Source organism: Myotis yumanensis, unplaced genomic scaffold (genome assembly GCF_028538775.1).
Source record: "Myotis yumanensis isolate MYYU_CA2020_CCGP unplaced genomic scaffold, mMyoYum1.0.hap1 SCAF_2, whole genome shotgun sequence".
In the NCBI taxonomy this organism is placed as follows: Eukaryota; Metazoa; Chordata; class Mammalia; order Chiroptera; family Vespertilionidae; genus Myotis; species Myotis yumanensis.
Genome location: NW_027223753.1, coordinates 23123717 through 23151495, shown reverse-complemented (window position 1 = coordinate 23151495; position 27779 = coordinate 23123717). Strand labels below are relative to the sequence as shown.

Genomic DNA, 27779 nt, shown 5'->3' with positions numbered 1-27779 from the left:
AATTTTCAAAGTATTTTTATAGCAAACCATGTTGCTTAATTCCTGTGGTTGAAGATCCCCACATGTTAGTGGAGTTGAAATCTTGAAAATAATAATGGAAATTTTATCTTGAGGTTGTCTGTGTCTTTCTGTGACTGTTCTTGCCAAAGCACACAGAATTGTTTCTCCTCGCTTATTGTGGCCTTGTCGCTATCTCATAGTTATCTTTGTTCCATCGATAGCATGTTAAAAGATGCAACATTGCCGAAACCGGTTTGGCTCAGTGGATAGAGCGTCGGCCTGCGGACTGAAGGGTCCCGGGTTCGATTCCGGTCAAGGGCATGTACCTAGGTTGCGGGCACATCCCCAGTAGGAGATGTGCAGGAGGCAGCTGATTGATATTTCTCTCTCATCGATGTTTCTAGCTCTCTATCTCTCTCCCTTCCTCTCTGTAAAGAATCAATAAAATATATTAAAAAAAAAAAAAAGATGCAACATTAAGTTAGGGATTGAATGCATTAAAGTTTGTGCAGCATGTGCCAGGAAAGTTCATATGATTGCTAAAGGTGTATGTTATTTCCTTCCCACAGGGACTAAGTGAATGGAGCCTTACCATGTGACCTTACCCCTTGTGCCTATTTACTCAGCTATGAAATCTAGATAACTTCCTAACCCCACAGGAGTGTTAGGAAAATGAATGCTTGTAAATCATAATATTTAACATTCATATGACTTTTGCCCAAAGCAATTTGCTTAATAATTTAATCTGCTCAATATTCCACTGAGATATATAGTGGTTAATTCTCTATCACTGATACGGAATGGAAGGTACAAAGTGGCAAAGGGACTAGCTCCAAGTCACATAGTGTTGGCAAAGCTACACTAATGGTGCCATAATTACTTGACTGTTCTGCTTTAATCAGCTCCTTGGTTTTTCAGTACTGTTTCTAAAAAATTGGTGCTGTTCATATTTTTTATTAACGGTTTCAGTTATCTGCACTTGCTTAAGCTGAGTTATGACAGAAATCTAAACAAGTACACATGTTATTTTTTTTTATGTTAACTTATTAAACCAGTTTAAGTTAACTTATCTGTAAACCAATTTATTTTCTAGTGCCTAATAATACTGGATTGAGAACTTCTCAATAATAGAACTTTTTCTCAGTGCTAGCTTTGATTGAGGGATTTGTGCAATATGAAGGATCATAAAATTTAAAGAGAAGCCAGAGACATGATGGATTGGGAGGAGGAGACAATTTTATATACTTTGTTTTATCTGGGTGAAAGGTCGATGGCCTTTTCTTAGTCACTCCTTCATGAGAAAGGAAAGTGGGTCAGATCTGATTTCTTTTGCTACCCAGAAGTTCCTATAAAATTCATTAGGGTATGCTGTGGGTTTCTGTGTAAAATATTCCTTTAACTTGTCAGGCAGAACTGGAATTAGAATTCCAGCTTTGGGCACAATAAATACTTTTTCATAAATGCTGCACATTAAGTGAATTAAGCTTCTTTTAGAATTAAGATAAGAGTGGCGATGTGCTTCATGCAAATGTAGTGAATCCAGTTAATCTCCTAGCAGAAATGTTTGATGTCTTAACAAACAAATATTCTTTATAGGCAGTGACATAGGGCTCTAGTAAATATTGACTACCTCTGCTTTGCGTTTCTAGGTCCAATCCCTGCTCCCCCACACTATTATCAAAATAGGTTATTCTAAAATACGAATTTACTAGTGGCCTGGTGCACGAAATTTGTGTACATTAAAAGGGAATTAGAGGAAATATTTTAATATTATTATTTGCCCTTTCTCTATAATAGAAGTGTCAGTGATGAAAGAAAATTAGTAAAATGTATATGAAAATCTTCCTCCTGTCAGAGTCTGGGGTGCACCACGGGACCCAGAGTCAAGTCCCCACTTACCTGCATGTACCTCGAAATCATGCAAGACCCAGACCCGGCCGGCCCCACCCCCTTTGGGCGAGATCCAGACCCAGCCGTCCCCACCCCCCTTTAGGTCCCCCGGCCTGGTGCCAGGCAGGGGGCACTGCCTCAGGTCCCCTGCCCTGGCCTGGCGCCACGCAGCCTCAGGTCCTTGCTGACCGCTCATTACAGCTGATTACGGGAACCCCGCCTCCTCTGTGGGCGCAGCCATCTTGTGACGGAGTGATGGAGTGAGGGTCAATTTGCACATTACCTCTTTATTGTATAGGATGGTTTAGTAATTTTATTCTGGGGAGAAAGGCAAATGATAGTTTTTCAGTCTTCCTGATAAGTGCAAAATCATTAGATTTGGAACATTTACACAGTCACACCAGTTAGGACATGAGATTTATTTATTTATTTATTTATTTTTAATATATTTTATTGATTTTTTACAGAGAGGAAGGGAGAGAGATAGAGAGTTAGAAACATCGATGAGAGAGAAACATCGATCAGCTGCCTCCTGCACATCTCCCACTGGGGATGTGCCCGCAACCCAGGTACATGCCCTTGACCGGAATTGAACCTGGGACCTTTCAGTCCGCAGGCCGACGCTCTATCCACTGAGCCAAACCGGTTTCGGCGACATGAGATTTATTTAACATTCATAACTTTGCCTCTATAGCTGAAATTGTTAGATTTCCGGTTAGTCATGTGTGTGTTTCCTATGGTAGGACATTTATTTATCATAGAGTACATAATCTTATATAAACTGGTTCCTGAAGAGGAAGGCAGGTTAGCATGGTAGTTAAGTATAGTCTCTAGAATTAGACTGCCTGAGATTAAATGTTTGCTCACTGACTTGCTGGCTGTGTGTCCTTGGACCAATGCCAAGCTTAATTTTCCTACTTAGAAAATAATAGCACTACTTCATAGAGTTATTATAAATATTAAGTGGGGCCCTAGCCAGTTTGGCTTGGTGGATAGAGCGTCGGCCTGCGGACTGAAGGGTCCCAGGTTCGATTCCGGTCAAGGGAACATGCCCGGGTTGCGGGCTCGACCCCCAGTGGGGGGTGTGCAGGAGGCAGCCAATCAATGATTCTCTCTCATCATTGATGTTTCTATCTCTCCCTCTTCCTTCCTCTCTGAATAAATAAAAATATATTTTAAAAAAATAAATATTTAGTGGGATAATCATGCAAAGCTGTTAGCATAGTGTATAGCATATACATCTAATTAATAAATCACTTGCTTTTTTGTTGCTGCTGTTGTTTGGCTGAAGAAGCAATTTAATAGCTGTAAGTTAGTTTCCTATGGGAGGTTCTTTGTTGTGCTATTTTAGTTGAACTGATCTGCTAGTAAAGAGAGGGCTATAAAAAAATTACTGATGCCCTGGCCAGTTTGGCTCAGTGGATAGAGCGTCAGCCTGCAGACTGAAGGGTCCAGGGTTCGATTCCGGTCAAGGGCATATGCCCGGGTTGCAGGCTCAGTCCCCAGTGGGGGAGCCTGCAGGAGGCAGCCGATCGATAATTCTCTCTCATCTTTAATATTTCTATCTCTCTCTCTCTCTCTCTTCCTCTCTGAAATCAATAAAATATATTTAGAGAAAATAGAAATAAACCAACATTGATAATCTATTATGTGCTAGACTTTGTTTTAGATCTACTCAGTCCAGTGTAGTCATATGTGGTTATTTATATTTAAAACAATTAAAGTTAAATAATATTTTAAAAGTATTTGTTCCTCAGTTACATTCGCCACTTTTCAAGTACGCAATAACCATATGTGGCTAATGGCTACCATATTAGACATTGAAGATAGAGAGCATTTTTATCATCATTCTCTTGGACAGTGCTATTCTAAATAGTTATATTTGTGATCTTATGTAATGCTTATTATGACACCGTAAAATGAGTATAATTCTCATTTTACTTACAAGAATACTAAGGCTGGTTAGTAAAGAGGTTAAATATTTCTCTTATGTATCCAGATATATCAAGGCACAAAAGACTGAGAGGTAAGATTTTAAGTTCAAATACTATACTCTTTTATACTCTCTTCTATATTAGTTATTGAACTAATGTTTGTGCATTTGGGAAAACATAAAATGTTCAGTTCTATTAAAATGCCACTCTCTCCATATAGGATTATGTGGATAAGGTATAGATATGTACCCATTGTAGGTATTCAATAAATTTACCAAATAAATGTCATCCAATTAGGTTCCCATATACCACTGAAAGTTTTATTGTGCATTCATACACTGGAAGGGAATTTTATTAACGTGTTTTTAATGAATGGATGTTACTTCATGAAATAATTAAAGATCTGAGATCAGCAGGAAGAGATAAAAAAACACAGGTTCAGGGAAATATAAAGAGTCTTCAATTTAGTTTTTATTTAAGTGCATGTGTACATTTAAGTTGGTCTGTTCCTGGTTAGACCCTAAAGAGCAGGAAAAAGCGCTAATTAGGCTTTTGCTGTGGGTTTGACTCCCCAATTTTGAATACTTATGAGGCTTTTTTGAGCATAGGTTTTAAAGGCAAATATACCAGATTCCAGTCTCGTCTCTGATTCATACTATTTGTATGATCTTGAATAATTATGTTTGCTGAGTTTCACTTTTTTCATCTGTTAAGAAGGAAGGGGTGATCAAGTGTGGCAAATTAGGAGAACTGAGAATTAACCATATATATATAGAGAGAGAGAGACAGAGAGAGACAGAGAGAGAGAGAGAGAGAGACAGACACTATGCAAATTAGGCCAGGACGCCGTAATGGGTCACAACCAGACAGGAGGAGGTTGCACGAACAGGTGAGGCCCAGAGCGAAGAAGGAGACAGACACAGGAGGGGCTGCCTGAGCTGGTGCAGCGGCTCCAGCGGCCCAGAGCGGACTCAGGCAGGAGGCCAGGGGGTGTCTAAGGCGGAAGTCAGGCGCCGTCCCGGCTGCTCCTGGCGCCAGTCAGGCCTGACTCCTGCCGCAGCCGGTGGGGTGCTTCCTCGCGCAATTTCAATTGTGCGCTGGTCCTCTAATTGGTTTAATATAATATATTTGGAATGAGTGAATGATGCCTCCTTGGAAAAATAGTAGATATTTAATAAGTGACTCCATCATTTAAGAACTGCTGTTTGGGTTTTTAATAGGATTGATTATTTTGAGAATTTTGTGATGACTTTTAGGGATAGTTCACACGAGGCTTGTTTAAATTCTCATGATTTGATTATTTGGCTATAAAAGGGAGAATGATAAGCAATGGGGCCATTTATTGCTTGAAATGAATTATGTGGCATATTTGGTATAGCCCATCTTAATGCCTTAAAATTTTTCTGTTATTATCTACCAAGATCTCTATTTTAACATATGTGGAGACTGGGATATGAACCAGTGAAATCTAATATCCTTGGAGAATGTCATGTTTGTGGCAAGGCTTAGAGCAGCGATTTTCAACCTTTTTCATCTCATGGCACACACAAACTAATTATTGAAATTTTGCGGCACACCAAAAAAAAATATTTTTTGCTGATCGGATAAAAATAGGTATACTTTTGATTCTTTCACACTGAGCGGTTATTATTGTGTTGACTGTTGTCATTCTTTAATTTGACAGCCTAAGGGAAAAGATGTCAGTGCCTCTGACAAAATAGCTAGTTAGTGCATGTTGTACAACTTCTTTCGGCACGCAGTGTGCCTCTTGGGGCACACTGGTTGAAAATTGCTGGCTTAGAGCAGAATGCTGGCCTCCATTGTGTGTAATCTTCAGGGCTTTCCTACTGCTACTCACTGGCCAAAGTATTTTCATAGCACTTTTTCTGAAGTGCGAGGTGAGCCTTTAGTAATTTGTCTTTTTATAGGGCTAGACTTGTAAATGATTAGTAAGTAAACAATAGAAATAGTAAGTTGGAAAAACATATCCAGCCTCGTATAGTGGTTTTTAAATTTTATTCAATGAAGCTGCCTCAGGAATCTCACCAAGGAAGGCCAGTGTGGAAAACTTTAGTTCTGCTTCATATAGATCAACTCAACTTGTATCTATTTTATGTATTGGGATTCCGTTCATAATTTTATTTGAAAAAGTGGCTTCACTATCCCCTTCCCATCAAAGGTTATAAACTAGAAGTATAACTGAAAGAGCCCTGCTCCAGGAGGTTAGCACTAGCTCTCCGGCAAACTAGTGGAACATCTTAGGAGAAAGAAATAATTTGATTGGATAATTTTTTATGGTTTCTTCTGCCCCTCCAAATAGTACGACTTAAAGATCTGCTGTCAAGACCATAATTAGACTTGAATTTGTTTTGTTTTGTTTTTCAGTGAAAGGGAAAGAATATGTAGGAAAGAATTTCAGGTATAATTTATTTCCAGAGTGACCATGACTTGTCCCAGGACTCTGGCCTGAATTTAAGTGTGTTTGGTCTAGTTAATAGGCATGTATAGTGTGCTCCTATCCTGGAAGAATCCTTTTGTTTTGAACCTTCTATTCTGACCACTAGAGTTATTGTCCTCTTGCCTTTGGTGGCTGGCACAAAGACATCACCTGTTTATATTGGTATAGTGAGGTCATGTGACCTTATGAACAGATGGCCCAGGTGAAACCTTGACTTTTTAGGTCTTGTCCCCTAAATGCGGCCAGCTTTTGTTACATGTGATTAAAATGTCACTAACAAGGCTAATTTCACATGCTGTTCGGCAAATGTGGTTAGCAGGATGTGACATGACACAGCACTGCCTTCTTCCTCCATGTGCCATCTCCCTTGAGGCCTTATCTCCCCTACTCGCCCCTGTCTCACCCATACCCAAGCTTGCCTTCCAGCTCACCTGCTCCAGATGGGCGGCACAGTGGGAGGACACTGGCAAAGGCAGATGTGTTTATTTTCCGGAGACAAAATGTTGTGCTGCCGCAGATGGCAGTGCCTTGAAGCAAATGGCAGCCTTTGACACTGCTGCCACATAGCCTGGGCATCTTGACAGACAGAGCTGGCTTACTTTTGGTGATGGGGAAATTAAAAAAAGAAAATCAAGATGCTCATCATAAAACTCATGGAATTTAGTACAAATAGCAATTCTATTAGTCCTGGAGAGCAATTTTCTTTTCCATGAGACTGCAGTTAGTATTTTCACAATGGGCCAAAAGTTATATGTCTGTTAATTATTTTTGTCTCGTAGCCCTAATAGGACATAAAGAAAAAACCGAAAACATATGGCGATGTTTAGGTGGGTATTCAATGATATTGCAAAACACTTGTGCATCCCAGGTCATATCTCACAGGAGTCTCTTAGGATTGGTGGTAGGTCATGTCTGCCCCATTGGAGACACTGTTCTATTATCCAAAGGCCCAGGGACAAATGTGCCTTGAAATTGAGATGCCTTAATTAATATGACAGTACTTTATGCTTATAGTGTTTTTCTACCAAGAAGAATAAGAATTCTGATAGCTGCCCTTTTAAGCAGTTTGCTTATACTGTCATTAGGGCTTGACATAAGATATTTAGGAAGATAAAGACTTAGATGTTGAATCATTATACTTACTTGTCTCTCTCCTAAGAAAAATGGCTTAAGAAGATTCTTCTTTGAAAGTTACTGGCTTTATCAGGAAACCTTTTATTTCCTTCTTTTTAAAAAATATGTGCTGTTTTTCCCAGCCCTAGTGCTGATAGAGTTAGGAGTTTGCAGGTGTAAAGTCCTCCCCCTCCCCTTCCCCATCTCTCTCCAGGGGGTTATATGTGAGAAGGTGTTGCTTTCTCACTCAGAGAGCATATATGTGCTACCCTGTTGGATGCCTGCTGTGAGCAGAGAGAACCCCTGTTCTGGTTGAATGGAATGATGCTATTGGGTGGCTGGGATTATGCAACCCCATAATGCCAAGTATCCACTTAAAGCATCTTTCCTATCCACAATGGAGGTAGAGCAATATAGGTAGTCGGTCTAAATTTGTATTCTTTTGAAACTTGTGTCTTGAAAATTATATGATTTCCTATCATGGTATGGGTTAAGCCAGGAGCAGCAAAGTACTGTGTCTGCTTAGTAAAAACATACTGTTATTTTATTCATTCATTCATCACCCAAGGATATGTTCTTAATTGATTTTTAGAGAGAGAGAAAGAGAGAGAAACATCAATGTGAGAGAGAGAAACATCTATCGGTTGCCTCCCATATGTGCCCTGACTGGGTTAGGTTTGTGCCCTGACTGGGATTCATCCTGAAACCTTTCAGTATACGGGATGACACTCTTAACCAGCTGAGCCACCTGGCCAGGTAACATGCTTGTAGTTTTTAAATGTTTGCCATTGGAAGTTCCAGTTTACCTGAACTTTTAAGATTGCTTTAAACCAGTATCCTGGCCTGTGTAGGCATGCCCTTACACCAGCCGTGGGCAAACTACGGCCTGCGGGCCGGATTCGGCCCGTTTGAAATGAATAAAACTAAAAAAAAAAAAGACCGTACCCTTTTATGTAATGATGTTTACTTTGAATTTATATTAGTTCACACAAACACTCCATCCATGCTTTTGTTCCGGCCCTCCGGTCCAGTTTAAGAACCCATTGTGGCCCTCGAGTCAAAAAGTTTGCCCACCCCTGCCTTACACACTCACAGATACCAATATACATATACCCTGGCATCTTGGTGCCTCTTTATCTGCCCTGGCCCAGAACCATGCAAGGATATGAACCCAAGGGCTGATTCCAAAAACTCTGTGAGATGTTCTTTATTCTCTCCTAAAAAATAAGTCTCTAAAATGGAAGACAGTGGGGTCTTGGATGGGGAAAGAGTTGACTGTTTTGTTTCTTGACCTGGGAAGTAGTTACATGCATATTCACTTTATTCCTTAAACTGTATATGTGTATTTTATGCATTTTTATATGTATGTATTATTTCATTTAAAAAGTTTAAGAAAATAAAAAGGAAGGATTAAAGGGCATGAAAGCACAACATATTTTTTGAAAAAGTTAAAAATGAATAAAGTAAGTTCATGGAGTACTACTTGGCTATAAAAAAAAGAAAATCTTAACTTTTAGTGACACCATGGATGGATGTGGAAATTATGCTAAGTGAAAGAAGCGAGTTAAAGACATACCTTAGGATCTTACTTATATAAGGAATCTAATCAACAAAATAACAAACAAAATAGAAACAGCGCATAGTTACATAGAACACACTGGCAGCTGTTAGAGGGTTGGGGGATTGAGGGGCTGGGTGAAAAAAGGTGAAGGAATTAACCAAAAAATATACATGTATGACACATAGACACGGACTACAGTATAATGATAGCCAGAGGGAAAGGAGGATGGTAGGAGGTGGAAGTGGACAAAGGGAGGATAAGTGGGGATGGAAAAGAGACTTGCCCTAGGTGCTTTGGCTCGGTGGATAGAGCATTGGCCTGCAGACTGAAGGATCTCGGGTTTGATTCCGGTCAGGGGCACATGCCTGGGTTGCGGGCTCAATCCCCAGTGGAGGGTGTGCGGGAGGTGGCCATTCAATGGTTCTCTCTCATCATTGATGTTTCTCTCTCTCTCTCCCCCTCTTCTTTCCTCTCTAAAATCAATAAGAAATGTTTTGGGGAAAAAAAAGGGAAGAGACTTGACATTGGGTGGTAAGCACATGATAAGTGTGCAAATGATGTTTTATTGAGTTGTACACTTGAAACCTGTATGGTTTTATTAACCAGTGTCTCTATAATAAATTCAATAACATAAAAATAATTAAATTAAAAAAAGTTAAAACTTAAAAATAAGTTTAGATTTACCTTTATTTTTGAGTATAGACAGTAGAGCAAATAGGATTAGCTAGACCAGAAAGAAAAGGAAGAGGAAATAGTAATTATCTGTGATTCTTTCTAAACTAAAATAACCTGCCAGAATTTCACATTTCCTTTTCTCATCCTAATGTGTGCCATTCCCTATAATTGAGAAGTTCCATCGGTGCTGATATTCATTCATTCAGCAAATCTACAGCCTGCATTGTCCTTAGGGCTATAGGAAGCAGAGGTGCAAAGCTCAGTGTGTGCCTTCAGGATGGGCAAGTAGAGAAATAAACAGTCATTGCAGAGTGACAACTGCTATAATAGCCATACAGATGGATAGGTGCTCTGAGAACAGAGTCTAACCTGAACCTTGAAGGACCAGCTGTCAGTAAGGCAAAGATGAAACAAAAGGGAAAACTGAAAGGGTAGACCAAGGAGGTGTATAAGAGAATGTGTTAGGGTTAGGCACAGTGGTTTTCTAATGATGTTTGGGGCAGGGTCAAATAGTCCTTCTCTGAGACTCCTACTCCTAATTTTTAATCTGTTTTAACTAGCAGGGTACTATATACAAATCAGGACTCTACTGATTGAATAACAGACATAAATAAATGTCTTTATATAGTTTTTATTACATAGCTAACATCCAAAATAAAGTAGTTTGTTAAATGCAGCTGAGGTTTTTAGGGGAATGGTAAAAGATTGAAACTAGAGAGATAGTCCACGTTATGAAAATTTTAATGAAAAAGCTTTATGCTAACCCTGGCCGATTGCTCAGTGGTTAGAGCGTTGGCCCATGGACTGAAGGTTCGTAGGTTCTATTTCAGTTCATGGTCCGTACCTTAGTTGCAGGCACAATCCTTGGCCGGGTTGGGTTGCATGCAGGAGGCAACCAATCAATGTAAGATCAGTGTTTCTCTCTTTTTGTCTCTCCCCCTCCTTTCCATTCTCTCTAAAATAGAATCAATGGAATAGAAATGCCTGGATGAGGATTAATAAAAAAGATAAAGTTTTATGCTAAAAGCAGTGGGGCTCTCTGGAAACTTGTTGGCTATGAGAGGGTTCACATCAAACGAAATTTAGTTAGACCATTGGCTGCTCTTTGGTAGAGCTTTTGGGGAAAGAAGCAAGGAGACCAACGAGAAGCTTCCATCCATCGAAGAAGCAGGAGTAACTTGTGTTGAACCTACGTTGCTGATGGCGAGCACTGTGTTCTAATAGAAGGGGTCCTAAATAGCCTTCTTCCCAAAATTTCCTTAATAATCTTCATCTAGTTGCTATGGACATCTGAAACATATACAAATATATATTGTCTTTTTTCCCCCAATGAATTTATTTGTTTGCTTATTTTTATCCTCACCTGAGGGTATGTTTTTATTGCTTTTAGAGAGAGAGGAAGGGAGGGAGAAATATTGATCGATTGTTTCCCCTTATGTGCCCCAACAGGGACTGAACCCGCAACTTAGGTATGTGTCCTGCCCAGGAATTGAATCCGCAACCTTTTAGGTGCCTGAGACCATGCTCTAACCCAGCGGTCGCCAATCTTTCAGACCTCACGGATCACCAGTGGTCTGTGGACCACCAGTTGGCGACCGCTGCTCTAACCAATTGAGCCAACTAGCCAGGGCAGCAGATTTATTTATTAACTCAGGGAGATGTGTCAGCGCTGATGTTCAACATAAATAAATACTCATGGGCATGTTTAGGATGTATAATTTAATATATGCCTTGTGTAGAAAGCATATCTTCTGCACTTGAATTTTTGAGAACTTCCTTAAAGGTATATGGAATCTTAAAATTTTCCCTGGAAACTGTCAGCTCATTAAAAAGAAGAATTCAAGTGGCCTTGTTGCAGACATGGTGTTGTTGGTTTTGCCATTGCACAATCAGCAATTTTATTTTGATGTTATTTGGAGAAAACAGTATTTTTGATTAGCAAGTAAAATTAATGTAGAAAACAAATACTGTGTTAACTAGTTGGTATAATAAGGCATCTGTGCCATGTTGCATTTCAACTCATTAAATTTCTAAACTTCTAATTACAATAAGATTACAACTTTAATAGGAGAACGTTCAAACTTGGGGTTAGTCATGGCTTTAGAGAAGTAAAATTTACAGAAATTTTGGAATTATTGAAGGGAAACTCTAAAATATAGTTTTGCTAAAAATTGAAATATGTACAATATTTATTTATTTATTTATTTATGCTCCTATAATTCAGAGTCAGTTAACATTTATTGATCACTTACTACTTAGTAGGCCATCTTCCAGGAACTTTAACACAGGGAGCACTTTTCATTTTTCACAGCTGTCAGGCAAGCAGTATTATCTCTTACATTCAGGTGGGCACTTGAGGCTCCAAGGCCAGGTGACTACCGTAGGTAACATAAATATAAAGTGATAAAAGGCCTAGCTGGTTTGGCTCAATGGATAGAGCATCGGCCTGTGGACTGAAGGGTCCCAGGTTCAATTCTGCTTAAGGGCACATACCCAGGTTGTGGGATCGATCCCCAGTGGGGGTTGTGCAGGAGGCACCTGATCGATGATTCTCTTTCATCATTGATGTTTCTGTCTCTCTCTTCCTCTCCCTTCCTCTCTGAAATCAATAAAAATATATTTTTTTAAAAAGTGATAAAGACACATTTGATCTCAGAGCTTCATTGCTTTTTTTCACAAAACACATGCCCTATCTTATATCTTACGGCATCTAAAAATCATAGGTTATTCAAATAATTTAAAGGGTGTTTTTCAAATTTTTAAAAATGTTTTTATTGATTTCAGAGAGGGAGGGAGAGGGAGAGAGAAATAGAAACATCAATAATGAGAATCATCAATCACCTACCTCATGAACGCCCCTGCAGGGGATCGATTCTGAAACTCCGGACATGTGCCCTGACCAGGAATTGAACCATGACCTCCTGGTTCATGGGTTGATGGTCATCCACTGAGCTACACTGGCCAGGCTAAAAGGTATTTTAACTTTAAAGTTTAAAATGTTGATTGTAAATGCAGGAACATTCCTGAGCTTAAGTTCAAGAACTCAACCATTATAAGAATTTTTGCCAGTGTGTTAAGCAAAAACATTTGAACATAAGTTAATCATTATTAAAGAAAAATGAAGACTATTTTACATTACGATTTTTGTATCTGCCAACATCAAACAGATATACTAAATATACTTTCAGAGAATGACCTAAGGCAGAGAAAAGAAAAGGGAAACCTTGGTTAGACAGTCTCACTTTCTAAGTAATGTTTCTTTTATTTTCTTTTGGGCTTTTGAAAATGAAAGGTTTACTTCGTTTGAGACACATTTGCTCCCTCTTTTTCTCAATTTAGTGTGAAAATGTATAAACATGGGCCAGTTTGGTTTTTAGTGCTACAAAAGATAAATGTATCTGAAACAGGAGAGAGGAAAAAAAGCCAGACAGTTAGTTTAACTTCCTTGTCGTGAAGTTCAGTATAGTTTTCCAATCCTGATCAGTCACAGAATTAATAGGACACTGGTTTTTTTTTCTGTTTTAAATTAAATCTTTATTGTTCAGATTATTACAGTTGTTCCTCTTTTTTCCCCCCATAGCTCCCCTCCACCCGGTTCCCACCCCACCCTTTGCCCTGACCCTCCCCCGCCACTGTCCTCATCCATAGGTGTATGATTTTTGTCCAGTCTCTTCCCCCACCTCCCACATCCCTTCCCCCCCTTAGAATAGTCAGTCCACTCCCTTTCTATGCCCCTGATTCTATTATATTCACCAGTTTACTCTGTTCATCAGACTATTTATTCACTTGATTTTTAGATTCACTTATTGATAGATGTGTATTTGTTCATAATTTATATCTTTACCTTTTTCTTCTTCTTCCTCTTCTTAAAGGATACCTTTCAGCATTTCATATAATGCTGGTTTGGTGGTGGTGAACTCCTTTAGCTTTTTCTTATCAGTGAAGCTCTTTATCTGACCTTCAATTCTGAATGATAGCTTTGCTGGGTAAAGTAATCTTAGTTGTAGGTTCTTGCTATTCATCACTTTGAATATTTCTTGCCCACTCTCTTCTGGCCTGCATAGTTTCTGTTGAGAAATCAGCTGACAATCCTATGGGTACTCCCTTGTAAGTAACTGACTTTCTTTCTCTTGCTGCTTTTAAGATTCTCTCTTTGTCTTTTGCTCTTGGCATTTTAATTATGATGTGTCTTGGTGTGGTCCTCTTTGGATTCCTTTTGTTTGGGATTCTCTGTGCTTTCTGAACTTGTAAGTCTATTCCTTTCACCAGGTAGGGGAAGTTTTCTATCATTATTTCTTCAAATAGGTTTTCAATATCTTGCTCTCTCTCTTCTTCTGGCACCCCCATAATTCGGATGTTGGTACGCTTGAAGTTGTCCCAGAGGCTCCTTACACTATCTTCATATTTTTGAATTCTTTTTGCTTTTCTGATTGGGTGTTTTTTGCTTCTTCGTATTTCAAATCTTTGACTTGATTCTTGCAATCCTCTAGTCTGCTGTTGGAACTCTGTATAATATTCTTTATTTCAGTCAGTGTGTGCTTAATTTCTAGTTGGTTCTTTTTCATATCCTCAAGGGTCTCACTAAATTTATCGGCGGTTTCTAGAAAATTCTTGAAAAACCTTATAACCGTGGTTTTGAACTCTATATCCAGGAGTTTGCTTTCCTCCATTTCTGTCATTTGTGACCTGTTTCTTTGTCTCCGCATTTTTTATGCTTCCCTGTTTTGATAGAGTGGCTTTGTGTGCTAGGTGTCCTGTAGGGCCCAGTGGCTCAGCCTCCCCAATTACCTGAGGTGGACACTCCTGGTGCACCCCTTTGTGGGCTTTGTGCACAGTCTTGTTGTAATTAAGCCTTGATTGTTGTAGGTATCACTGGGAGGAATTGACCTCCAGGCCAATTGGCTGTGAGAATCAGGTGTGTCTGCAGTGGGAGAACTTCTGTGCTGGAGACACCCTTCTGGGGCAAGACTTGCTTCAGTGGGGCTTTGGTGCTCACTGAGTCTGCCCCCTGAGTGTGTGCCTTATGGATCTGAGGAGTTGTAATCTGGATGGTCCCAATCTGACCACTGGGTACACTGGCTCTTGGATCTCTAAGGAGGTGCTAATTTAGCCTCTGCCTGAGACTACCCAGCAGGAGCAATGGAGAGATCTGCAGATTCCTCTTCTTTGGGGTTTGGAGGTGCCCAGATGAGGCCCAGCTGTGAAGCAATGCAAGCTGCTGTGGGGCCTTGGGCCTTCTTTTGGAAGTTCTGGGTCTCTCTGACCCAGCTGCAGTTTGTTAGGTACTTTTCAGATTGCAAAGGGCCAGGCCTTTCATATGCAAAAGCCTCTTTCCACGTGTGCCTCCGTACCTCTGCACTTTACTTCCACACCTCCTCTGAGTCTCGGTATGCTTTTCTCTTTCCTTCTAGTTGTGGAATTTCCACTCAGCCAGCCTTCCTGTGGTTCTGGATGATGTTTGTTTTGTCTTTTAGTTGTATTTTTGAAGTGGTTGTGCGAGGCAGCAATTTCTGGTGTTTACCTATGCCGCCATCTTGGTTTCTCCATCTGTCTTCTTTCACTTCTTCACCTGCTCTCTCTCCAGTCCTACCTCTCACCTTTCTCACTCACAATCTCCTCTTCATACCAGATCACTTGCATTTCCCCTAACCTGCTCTGGCTTTCTCTAGTATTTGTGCCTTTGTCCATTCCACCACTTTGCTGATCATTCTCCCCTAAATATACTTCCACATTTCCAAATTGCATTCTTCAGGGACACTTTCTCTGAACTTTCCCACACACATGCATCACCCACCGTCAGCTTTGTGTTCTCAAGGCAATCTAGGAATACCTCTGCCAGTGTCCCTTTGTATTTGTTTTCTTCATTGCCTTCCACATGTAAACATAGGAATGTGTGTTTGTGTAAATGAAACTTTTATTTTTTTCATTAACATTTATTATTTATTAAATTATTATCTTCTGAAAGAGATATTTTTATCAGCCCCATTTTCCTGATGAGGAGATGGAGGCACAGACAAAACAACAAAGTTCCCAGCTGGTAAGTGGAAGGGCTAGGATTTGAACCTTGCAGGCTGAGTCCAGAGCCAGAGATCTCTGCTGCACAAGTCTCTGCCAGAAACAGGGAGCTTTGGGAGGGGCACAACAGGGCATGGTGGGAACTGTCACAGATAGTGACTGGATTCTGCTTTCCTTAGCTGATGGCCCTCCCTCTTCCCTCAGGGTAAAAGCCCAGCAGGCCACAAGGCCCTGCATGACCCCTCCCTGCCCTCACCTCCTCCCTGCCTTCACCTCCTCCCTGTCTCCACCTCACTCACTCAGTTTCAGCCACATAGGGCCCGCTGTTTCTCCAACACCCGAGATACAGTCCAATCTCAAGGTCTTTGCACTGGCTGTTCCCTCCACCTGAAATAGTTTTTTAAATAATCCAGCAGGAAAACAAAACACTTCTGTGGGCTGATTGCTGTCTGAGGGAGGGCAGTTTGTGAGCCCACAGAGGGCTTGGTAGTAGATGACAAATGAAACTTTTTAATTGGCTGACTCTTCATTCAGTCTATGATTGCGGCTGTACACCGTTTTCTCCTTTCAGCTACCTCTGGACAGCTCAACTTAAGCTCATTGGGGCCACTAGAGTTTTTTCATTTGTTCTACCACCTTTCCCCTTATTGAGATTTCTTTTAGCAACTCTTTCTCCCTCATCCTCTAGTCTACTAGTTAGTAATTTCTATCAGTTCTATCTTCTGATATTTCATGTCTTCTCTATCCTTACTGCTTCTGCAGTGTTCTAAGACATGAAAAAGGCTTGGATTGGCAGGAGGGTGGGAATAGTTTTCACTGGCTCCCCTCCATGGATTATAGACTGAAGTTCATCTTCTTTAGGAAGCCAATGCCAGTATTCATCAGTTCCTCTTATTACATTTCCTCTCTGCTTGCTGCTAAAATTCACTAGGTACACATGTCCCATATTCATCACTACCCAGATAGTCCATGTTTCTCTGTTTATTGGCCTTCACATACGCTGTTTCTTCCATCTGGAATCCTTTGTACCCTGTCTACCTTTCAGATTCAGGCTTCCATCTTCATCACCTGGCATAATGCTTCTCAGATTAAATGCCAAATAACATTTATTGAATCTATAATATATTCACATTCCAAATGCAAACTGAAATTGACTGGGGCATCTGTCCATTTCATAGTCTCAAATCTTACAGGACTTGGTTGAAGTCTTAAGGCATAGTCATTGTTATTAGAAAAAAAAAAAAGGATTGATGATTTCCTTTAAAAAGGCTGTGTCAGAGAGGATACAAACAATTCTGTATTGCTTAGGCATTCGGAATAGATAGTTCTTCCCCAGCCCCATCTCCATCCAGAGAACCATAATCTTTTAGTGCTAGAAAAGGTACTTGTTAAATCAAGTTAGATGTTGCTGAAATCTTTTGAGATCTTTTTGTTTGAAATGGTGAACATTGCAAGTTATACCATCAAACCCACCTAAAGCAAATAGCTAGTAAATTCTTCTTATCATTGGAAACTAGGGGCCCAGTGCACAAATTCGTGCACCTTGAAAGAAACTGTGGGCCACGAGGCTGTGGTGGGCACAGGGGCAGGTCTCAGCCCATCCTCCGCACCCCAGCCTGGCCCCTCCTGCCATGGCCCCCGGTCCCCTGTCTGCCGGCAGCCCCACTCACGCTGCCTTTGCTCCCACACGCTGATGGCACCAGCCCCACTTGCACCCACTGACAGCGTGGAGTGATTGGGGCTGGTGCCAGCAGCAGGTGCAAGCAGGTGGCTGCCGGCCCTGATCGCCCCTCAGGAGCAGGGGGAGGTAGAGAAGGCCTGAGGGGTGATTGGGGCCCGTAGCCACCACTCACACCCGCTGATGGCACCAGGCGCTAGCAGCACCTGTGAGTGCTGGGCAGGACCGCAGTACGTGGGAGCAAAGAAGCCCCGTCTTGATCTGGCACCCCCACTCATCTGCTCCACCATTCTGCCGAGGCCGACGTCTGGTATGTTCCACGCACCCCCTGGTGGTCAGCACATGTCATAGCAACTGGTTGTTCCGCCATTCAGTCTATTTGTCTATTAGGGTTTTATATATATAGATAAGCTCTTGATTTAGAGTTCAGAGCACCAGTATAAGAAAAATAATTCATCATCTTATTTGTTAATGAAGTTGAAATTTGGGGCATTGCAAAGCAGTTAAGGGGTTGGTATCTATTTATCATCACATGTATTTATTGAGTACCTACTATATATCTTACATAGTTTTAAACCCTTTAGAGCAGTGGTCACCAACCTTTCGTACCTCATGGACCACCAGTGGTCCATGGACCACTGGTTGGTGACCGCTGCTTTAGAGGAGTCATAATGGTTGGGTGTTAAACCTGCCCTTTTTAAACTTAAAATATTATTGGTCACATAAGATGTAATGCATGAAATAGAGAACAATAGATGCTGGTATGCAAAGTAGTACATTCTGAAATATTTGAGTGTGAAACTGACATTTACATATTGAATCATATTTTCACACTAATTTCCATTTTGTAGAGGCAGCATGGTTTCCTAGAAAAGACACAAGACTTGGAATCAAGAAGTCTGAATTCTGGAACTGACTCTAACACTAATTAGCTGTGTAGTTTAGGGCAAGTCACTGTCTCTTCTTTGAGCCGAGTCTCCACGTTTGTGAAAGAGATGTTAGATAAACTAATTGAGCTTTTAGGTCCCTTCTAACTATGAACTGCATTTTTGTGAAATATTCTCAGTGGCAAAGATCGAATTTTAGGCAGCTTTGACAGTTGGCTGCACTAAAAGAAATAGCAGGCACTTCCCTTCAAAGCTCAGTCTTTGTGTAGTGTATTTAGAAGTCTATTTATTAAGACACTGTTAACACTAGACAAGTCCTTTGTCCCACTAATAGTTCTGCATCTCCTTCCAAATTACTGTCCCTCCAGGAATGGAAGTATACTTCACACACTGCTTAATGTTCCAAGGTGCAGCACATAGCAAAAGAAGCTGCACTGTTTTCCAAGGCGCCTCTCAGCAATGTCGTTCTATTCAATTAGAGGTGGCAAAGGCTGGCCCGGCTCCAAAGGAAGACTGTCAATTCCTCTCTTTTTCTGTGTCCACGCTCGGCAGGATGCTTCCTCACGCCCACCTCTCTCCCCCTTGCTGTGACTTTGGCTTCCGCCAGATGTCACACTGCTGCTTGTCACCACCCAGACTCTCATCACTGATTTTGTTGTTTCAGTGTATTTATCACAACTGTTTTCTTTAGCTGTAAAATTTATGGAATTTCACACTCTTCTTAATCACTACAGTGTTTCTTTTTCATGAAAGAGGAAATATGCAAGGAGTTGTATGCACAAGAGTTGGAGGGAGGGAAATGTTTCATTTAACTTAAGGAAAGTTTACTTGTGTTTGCATATTAGTATATATTCAATATATTTTGTATTAATTTCAGGTGTATAGCATAGTGATTAGGCAATCATATCTTTTACAAAGTGTTCCCCCTGATATTTCCAATATCCACCTGGCAGCATATATAGTTATTACAATATTATTGGCTATATTCCCTATGCTGTACTTTACATCCCTGTGACTATTTTGTAACTACCAATTTGTACTTCTTAATCCCTTCACTTTTTTCACCCATCCCCCAACCCCCTCCTCCTGGCAACTATCTGATGTACCTTGTTTTTATCCTGTTGTATAGATGAAGAAGATCTTAAAATGGCTTAAAGTTCTCCACTTTAAAAATAAGTTTATGTTGTATATTTTTTTAAGGGAGGAAAAGATACAACGTTTGTCTAGGTTATTTTTTTCCCACTTGTAAAGAGGCAAAATTGGGTGGTACCTTATTTTAGAAGCTAAAGTTCATTTTGAATACTCAGGATGGTCCATTTAAAATTTTTTTTTCTTTTTTTAGTATATCAGATACAACTTTAAGCACGTTGGTATTTGTACTGTGAACTGTTGCATGTTTTCAATGAAAACACTAAAAATAAGAGATTAGGTTAAGTGACTAACTTTTCTAAAGCCACACATCTGGTAATAGAGCCAAATTTCAAATTCAGGGTCTATTTTGCAGTTAGCCCAGCTGTTTCATCTGGGGCATTTATGTTCTTATTTAATTCTAAATGCTTGACCTGTATCCTAAATTTTTTTTTACTTAGCAGCCCATGTCTAAAGGGAGGTAGAAAGAGAAGAATGCAAGAGTCTAGCAAAAAGCAACAATATTTGTGCATTCAGAGAGAGGATGGCAATTGATTTAAACTTGAACCAGTTCTCAAAACTAGGACTTGTCACTTTCTGACATTTGTTTAGTGGTTTTCTTAATCTTTCCACTTGTGATACTAGGCATTAACCATATATATATAATTAAAACATATATAATGCATTCTGGTATGATTATTATTCATTCAACAAATATTTATTGAGCATACACTATAGGCTTATACATCCTTGAACAAGCCAGACAGTCCTGCCTTCATGGAGCTTATAATTAGTATAAATATTTGAATAGATGGGTTGTGTCTTAAACATACTAAGTATTTCCCTAAACATTCCCCAAGCAGTCATATGTGTTGTATGTTGTAAGACTAGCACAAAATTGAATGGCTTGGAATTTGTCTAATTCCAAGAAAACATTAATGAATCAGGAGTATAACAATCAAGAAATCCATAACTGTGGGTTAATCACTTGGAATGTCATGATTCTTAGAAGAGCAAGAGAATGACAGTACACAAGACTTTATTTGAAATTTTAAAAAACTAGTGTGAACCAGAGATCTTTGATGGAGCATTGTCAGAAGGATTTCAGAAACTGCAAGTTGTTACACAGATGTATTGATTTAATTAGTCTAGATAACACCATTTATTTATGCTTAAGCATCTCACACATGCAAGAGTTGGTAATTCGAAGTCACACAATAATTTGTGAGTTATCTTCTGTACCACGTGTTGTAGCTTCTGAATACCAACTTTGACAAGTGTGTGTGTCAGATACTTAAGCATAAATAAATATCATATAGAACAATTAAGCAATAGAGTTTACTTTATGAATTCTGTTGACATAATCTATATATATAAAAGCCTAACCAACTGTTATGGCTGGAATGACCGGTCGACCAGTCACTTTGACATGCACTGACCACCAGGGGGCGGACGCTCAATGCAGGAGCTGCTCCCTGGTGGTCAGTGCATTCCCACAGCAGAAGTGCTGCTCAAGCCGGGCTCACGGCTGGCAAGCAGAGTGGTGGCACCCAGCCCCAGCTCAAGCTTCGTCCTGGCCACCTGCCGCTTAGCGCACTGCTACATCCCTCATGCCCCATAAGCCTGCAGTTACAATCTCCAGAGACCGGTTGAAGCGCAGATACTTGGAGTAACCAGGACGAGCCTGATAATGCCGCCCTCTGCCTCAGGCATCAAGATCTCATCCCTTACCAATTGCCCCGGAGCTACAGAGGAAGACAGCAATATAACAAGGTGGAAACTGACAGTCGGGGTAAAAGTCAAAGAGAGATGGATCTGAAAGGTGGAGGCATGGGCAACAGAGCATCCCTGCCCCCCAAGATCCCAAACTTAATATTGTTCACCTTGGAGCGTCTCTTATCTGGCTCCGAGCGGTGGAAAGCATCCAGCATGGCCCAAGGCATCCACCGAGGACCTCCTCCCTGGCTGCAGAAGGGACATTTGGAAATACTTTTTCAGGAAGCTGTGGGGAGGAAGACAAACTCCCCATGCAACTTCCCGATGGCTCACAGGGACATGGAAACTTCCCGGGCACACAAGCATGGGCTCCCAGTTTCCTTTCAGTGTGCATGAATCCGTGCACCAGGCCAGTAGTTTCATATAAAATCATTAATTGTTTTAAATACAATGTAATCTAATAGTATGGGCAAGATCCTCATTGGAGACAGAACATATCTGGGTTCTGCTAGTTAGGCCTCTTTGGATATCTGGGTGGATCCTTAATATGCCATTGCATCTTGATAAAATTATTTTGGTTAAGCATACAATGGATGTTCTGGCCAGTGAATGAAGAAGAGTAGAGTTATTCTTTTAGCAAAAAGATGAACTTATTTTGTGATAGTTATATTGTGATGGTATTATTAAATCTCTTAGGGGAGAGACACCCGTTAGAATCCTCTCTCTCTCTCTCTCTCTCTCTCTCTCTCTCTCTCTATCTCTCCCCCCGCCTCCTTCTCCCTCTCTCTCTTCCTCTCTCTGTCTCTTCCTCAGTGCCTCCCTCTCCCCTTTGCTATTCTAATTTTTAACTATAAGAATACCAAGGGCCGAAACCGGTTTGGCTCAGTGGATAGAGCGTCGGCCTGCGGACTGAAAGGTCCCGGGTTCGATTCCGGTCAAGGGCATGTACCTGGCTTGCGGGCACATCCCCAGTAGGAGATGTGCAGGAGGCAGCTAATCGATGTTTCTCTCTCATCGATGTTTCTAACTCTCTATCTCTCTCCCTTCCTCTCTGAAAAAAATCAATAAAATATATTAAAAAAAAAAAAAAAAAAGAATACCAAGGTATTTTGTTTGCCTCATTTTGTAGTACTGTTTTCACACTTTAAAAATGCTATTAATTATACTGTATATATTTCTTATCTTTAATTTAAACAGTTTTGCTGTTGTTTAAAGTGGTAAGCTGGTCCTAGCCGATTTGGCTCAGTGGATAGAGCATCGGCCTTCGAACTCAAGGGTCCCAGGTTCGATTCTGGTGAAGGGCATGTACCTTGGTTGCGGGCACATACCCAGTGGGGAGTGTGCAGGAGGCAGCTGATGGATGTTTCTCTCTCATCGATGTTTCTAACTCTCTATCCCTCTCCCTTCCTCTCTGTAAAAAATCAATAAAATACATTTAAAAAATATAAAAATAAATAAAGTGGTAAGCTGTCAAAAGGAAATAGCTAATATACTAGGAATTTAGGTAGCATCTTTTCTTCCAAAGTTTGGGATAGTTCACTTCTATTATTTTTTTCTCACCATACTCCCTAGAAGATAGAAAGGGGAAAGATTAATTAACCCAGTTTTACACATAAGGAAACAGAAGCTCATAGGGGTTAAGTGTACTCAACACATAGTCACAGAATGCAGCAGAGAATTCCAGAGCCTGGCACACTACCCACTGGGACATGTGATAGGCAGGTAATTATTTTCTCAGAAGACTTGCCTACTGCTGGTCAATTCTTACTCCTTGGAGCCTATCAGCCATCTTATCCTCAAGGCAGAAACTTGTTTGCAGGTTAGATCTACTCTATAATCAGAGAGATGTTACTTAGCACAACTGGATTGGAATTTCAAGTAAAAAAATATATTTTCATGTGTTCTAACATGGGTTTCTTCAGGCTGCCAAGTGCCCATGTTAACCAGTGTTCAAAGAATGTAAGACAGCTGTGGGCAAACTACGGCCCGCGGGCCGGATCCGGCCCGTTTGAAATGAATAAAACTAAAAAAAAAAAAAGACCGTACCCTTTTATGTAATGATGTTTACTTTGAATTTATATTAGTTCACACAAACACTCCATCCATGCTTTTGTTCCGGCCCTCCAGTCCAGTTTAAGAACCCATTGTGGCCCTCGAGTCAAAAAGTTTGCCCACCCCTGATGTAATATGTCAGTTTTATGACCATTAGCTGTTATTAATTTACTAGAGGCCCAGTGCACAAAATTTGTGCATGGGTAGAGTCCCTAAGCCTGGCCAGCAATCAGGGCCAATCTGTGAGGCGACTGGCGGGATGGTTGGGGGGTCCCCACTGGCACCCGCCTTGGCAGGCCTGGCGCTGCCCGTTCGCCGGCCCCGCCCCCCGATCACCCCGCCACTTCTGGCACCCACCCTGGCTGGCCTGTGGGCTGGGGGGAGCTCCTGCGTTGAGTGCTTGCCCCCTGGTGGTCAGTGCATGTCATAGCTACTGGTCATTCTGCCGTTTGGTCGATTTGCATATTAGGCTTTTATTGTATAGGATGCTGTATCATAGGGCATAAAGGTATTCAGTTTCATTTAATGTGCTCTTAATTGAATACATAAGTTTAAGGAGGAGTACATAACCTTGGGCAAGGCCTGCCCACTACCTGCTCACTGAGGCAAATGCAAGAGGGAAAACCCATTTTGCAGAAAAAAAGGAAGCCATATAAGAGTCATGCTGCTAATGCCTGGGGGCATAGGCAGACTGAATTTAACATGGAAAATGGCCCAGCTGGTGTAGAAAAGAAATAATCCACTTGGACATGAAGAACAAAGCAGACTTAGTCAAGGTTCTCTGTAGGAACTTGCATTCTTAGACTTGCAGGTAAAACAAAGAAAGATACCTAAAAAAACAAAAAAAGGAGACCTATAAATCCAAGTTATAATTACTTTTTATTTGTCTCATTGAAAAAATTACTTTTATCTTAGGGCAGTGATGGCGAACCTATGACACGCGTGTCAGAGGTGATACGCGAACTCATTTTTTTGGTTTATTTTTCTTTGTTAAATGGCATTTAAATATATAAAATAAATATCAAAAATATAAGTCTTTGTTTTACTATGGTTGCAAATATCAAAAAATTTCTACATGTGATACGGCACCAGAGTTAAGTTAGGGTTTTTCAAAATGCTGACACGCCGAGCTCAAAGGTTCGCCATCACTGTCTTAGGGGAATGTTATTATATTAGAAAAATGTTAGCATTTCATCTAAATCTACAGTTCTTCTATGTTTTTTTAAATTATTATTTATGGACTTTCATTATTATTGTCTGCATTAAAAGTTTAGTGATTTAACCTAAACATTTGAGACCTACTATCCTTCCCCCTCCCAATAATTGTTTCTAATAGAGGGGCATACAGTTAACCACTTAAGATTTTGGTTCAGGTGCTTGGCCTGAGCCTGTTTATTTAGGATGATGTGGTTTGACACTCAGAATTGTGTTTGTTGTTTCAGCCATTAGGAGAGACACGAGAGCACCCATGCTTTGCCTTTGAAATGCTTTTGTAACAGGTTCTGGTCCATAGGCTTTAAGAAAGCAGCTTTTTCAAGTGTTCTTCTGTTCAAAGAAGACAAGTGGACCTTTCTTAAGCTCTTACCACTTTCTGTGTCCTTTAGGGTCCTCTAAATTTTACGATTTACTTAGTTGCTGCTATTTTTTATTCATCAAGACTTGGAATGTTCCCATTTGTCATAGAAAGCAATGTTGGTGTTACTCCTTTGACGATCACTTTGCCACGTCTTTCTTTTGCAGACCCCGTATCACGTAAACCTCCTCCTGGCTGGCTACGATGAGCATGAGGGTCCAGCACTCTACTACATGGACTACCTGGCAGCCTTGGCCAAGGCCCCTTTCGCAGCCCACGGATATGGTGCCTTCCTGACTCTCAGTATCCTGGACCGATACTACACACCAAGTAAGTTCCAGCAACCTAGGTGGGGAAAAGTAGCAGAGCTCTGCCCTCAGCTGCTTCCTGATTTTGTGCACTACCCCATGGAGTTGGGTGGCCAGGGCTTAAATAGAGGAGAGATCCTAAGAAGTAAATTCAGGTGCCCTCTCGAAGCTCCTTTCTCCTGTGGGCCAGTACAGTTATTGAAAAGCTGATAAAAGTCCCTCTTGAGCTTATGAGGATGAACAAGTTCCCCAGCATGACAGCTGAGGGTATCTTTGTTTAAATGTCAGAGCTTTTGAAGGCCATAAGTCTAGGCCAGTGATGGCGAACCTTTTGAGCTCGGCGTGTCAGCATTTTGAAAAACCCTAACTTAACTCTGGTGCCGTGTCACATATTTAAATTTTTTTGATATTTGCAACCAGAGTAAAACAAAGATTTATGTTTTTGATATTTATTTTATATATTTAAATGCCATTTAACAAAGAAAAATCAACCAAAAAAATGAGTTCGTGTGTCACCTCTGACACACGTGTCATTGGTTCGCCATCACTGGTCTAGGCCCTTCCCTTGGTTCCTGTTACTTAATGGCTGCCCCCATCCTGCAAGATAAAGCTTGCTCTTTACTTGTCAATAAATTGTCATCTTGGCAAAGCCTCTGACATAGAGATGCTTTTGCCCTAAGTTCTAACTTCTGACCCCAATCCCAACTTTGACTTTAGCCACTGTGAGCAATAGACATTTGGGAATCTTAGCGTTTACAGGCTGTAGATGCAGTGTAAATAACCACCTCTCTCCTTACATTCTGTTCTTCCCTGTCAGTAGAATAAAAATCCGGCTTTTTCATTCCTTTTTGGTGCTGCCCCCTCACTCAACCTCAGCCTTGCCAGAGCTCACATCCTGAAAAGAATTAGCCTGGCCTCCTAGTGACTGTTTCTTGATTTGGCAGCTGTCAGAAATACAGCTGATTTACCCACCAATATAACCATCAACCACCCTGAAGCCTAACTGCGTAATAGGTCATCCCAGTTTGACATGCCCATGGGTAGTTCCTTTGGCTCCTATTTTATGAGAGTCTCAGCCCCATCCTATGAATTCTCTTTCCATTGTTAAACTGAGAACCAGCTGGGAAAGTGAGGCTGAAACTCTGGCCCTGTCCTGCCATTTCCTGATTTGCAGCTGGCTTGGGCAGATGGAACTGGTTTAAGCCCTGGTCTAAAGGGGGTTTGGGGTGAAGTGGGGGGGGAGGGGGGCTATAAAAAAGAGGCAGACTGCTGGACTTCTCTAGAGGCAGGCCCCAGCCATGGGAGGCAGAATTCCGTCATGCTTACCCTTCTCTATAGCAAATCAATTTGCAATGGCTTGTGGCTGCCAGAGCATTGGGTCTGGGGCACCCTCAACTGCATATGGAATAAGTTTGTTGCAAGCTAGAAGGCTAGGCATTTTCCCCCTTTTCTGTTTGTGTGACATGCTGACCTGAGGAAGTTTGAAACTTAATCAAAAGTTAATGGCAGAACCTTGAGTGCTTGGCCTCTGTATTCTTTCAGATCTCTCACGTGAGCGGGCATTGGAGCTTCTCAAGAAATGTCTAGAGGAGGTGAGTAGCTCCCGTGGGATTCTGAAAGGACTGAAAGAATGCTTTGTCTCTCGCTTTGCCAATGTTGTTCCCATTCCTCCGTTACATTTTTTCTGATCCTTGCCAGAAGCTGTAATAAATACCCACTAGCCAGATGTGAAGTTGCTGCCAGGGATAGAGTTTGGTGGGTAATAAGGTTATATTTTCCTCTCATGGGTCATCTCCTCATCGATGTCAATGTTTTACAATTTAATTACTTTTCTTTTTGGTTCATCCAGACCAGTGATTCTCAAATTTTAGCATTGTAATAATCATCTGAGGAACTTGTTTTTAAAAATCAAATAGATTCAGCCTTCCAGCCCCCTTCTGACACGTTTGTCCTGGTGTAGAGCCTGAGAATAGTTTAACTAGCAGGCCCAGGTGATTTTGCTGCAGGTGGTAACGGGGCCATACTGGAACAACTGCTGCCCTTTATACCTGCTTTATTCTTGTTCCATCTGGAGTTGCTATAGTGTTTGCTCCCCTTAACGGTGCATGAGTCCTGGAGAGGAAGCCTCTCCTGAGAATTCCAAAGGCCATAGAAAGCAACTAGAAAGCTTTGGGCAGAAGGGGAGAGTAGCCTTTACTTTATGAGGCCACAGACCCCACCCAGTCTAGTACTACTACGAGTCAGAGGCTTTGGGGTGTGAATGGAGGATGAGAAAGAAAAGAAAGCAGCTCCCTGAGGCTTTTTCATTCTTTTACTGTTCTTGTGGCCTAAGGATTAACTTGAATTCATAGTCTAGTGAGAGTGGGAGGATGAGAGCAGGTGGGTGGGGGGGATGCTTTGAACATAATGTCAGTTTGCCTCTTACACAAGCCTGTCCTTTTCAGCCCACAGTACCCCCTTCTTCCTCTTGTTTGTGAATCCCCTTTCCAAAGCCGATGCTGAGAATAAACTCATGTGTTTTTCTTAACCATTCAGCTGAGAGGTCATATTAGCCTAGCCCGCCAACCCCAAGTGTTCAAGGAGCTGCCAGGAAGAAGCCACTGAATATTAAATGCTTTGAGGCTTTATTCCTCATAAATCCTAAACGTGATCATATTAGAAACCCACATTTCCTTATTGTTACCTTTTCTTAATCTTGAGTCGTGTTTCTGGATAATAAGAGTCATCAGAAAGAGAGGATCTGGAAGTGAACTGGCTGTTGCTGCCCAGTTCTCAGTAGTGAAGGAGATGG

The 27779-nt window shown here is 41.1% G+C and overlaps 1 protein-coding gene across 1 annotated transcript in view; it reads left to right on the top strand.

Moving 5' to 3' along the window:
* Positions 1-27779, top strand: part of PSMB2 (proteasome 20S subunit beta 2) — a 37017-nt gene that overhangs the window by 8202 nt on the left and 1036 nt on the right. Inside the window, exons 4-5 of the mRNA XM_070404717.1 lie at positions 24848-25010; positions 26531-26580. Of these exons, the coding sequence (XP_070260818.1) occupies positions 24848-25010; positions 26531-26580 (213 nt within the window). The remainder of the gene's footprint in view (positions 1-24847; positions 25011-26530; positions 26581-27779) is intronic.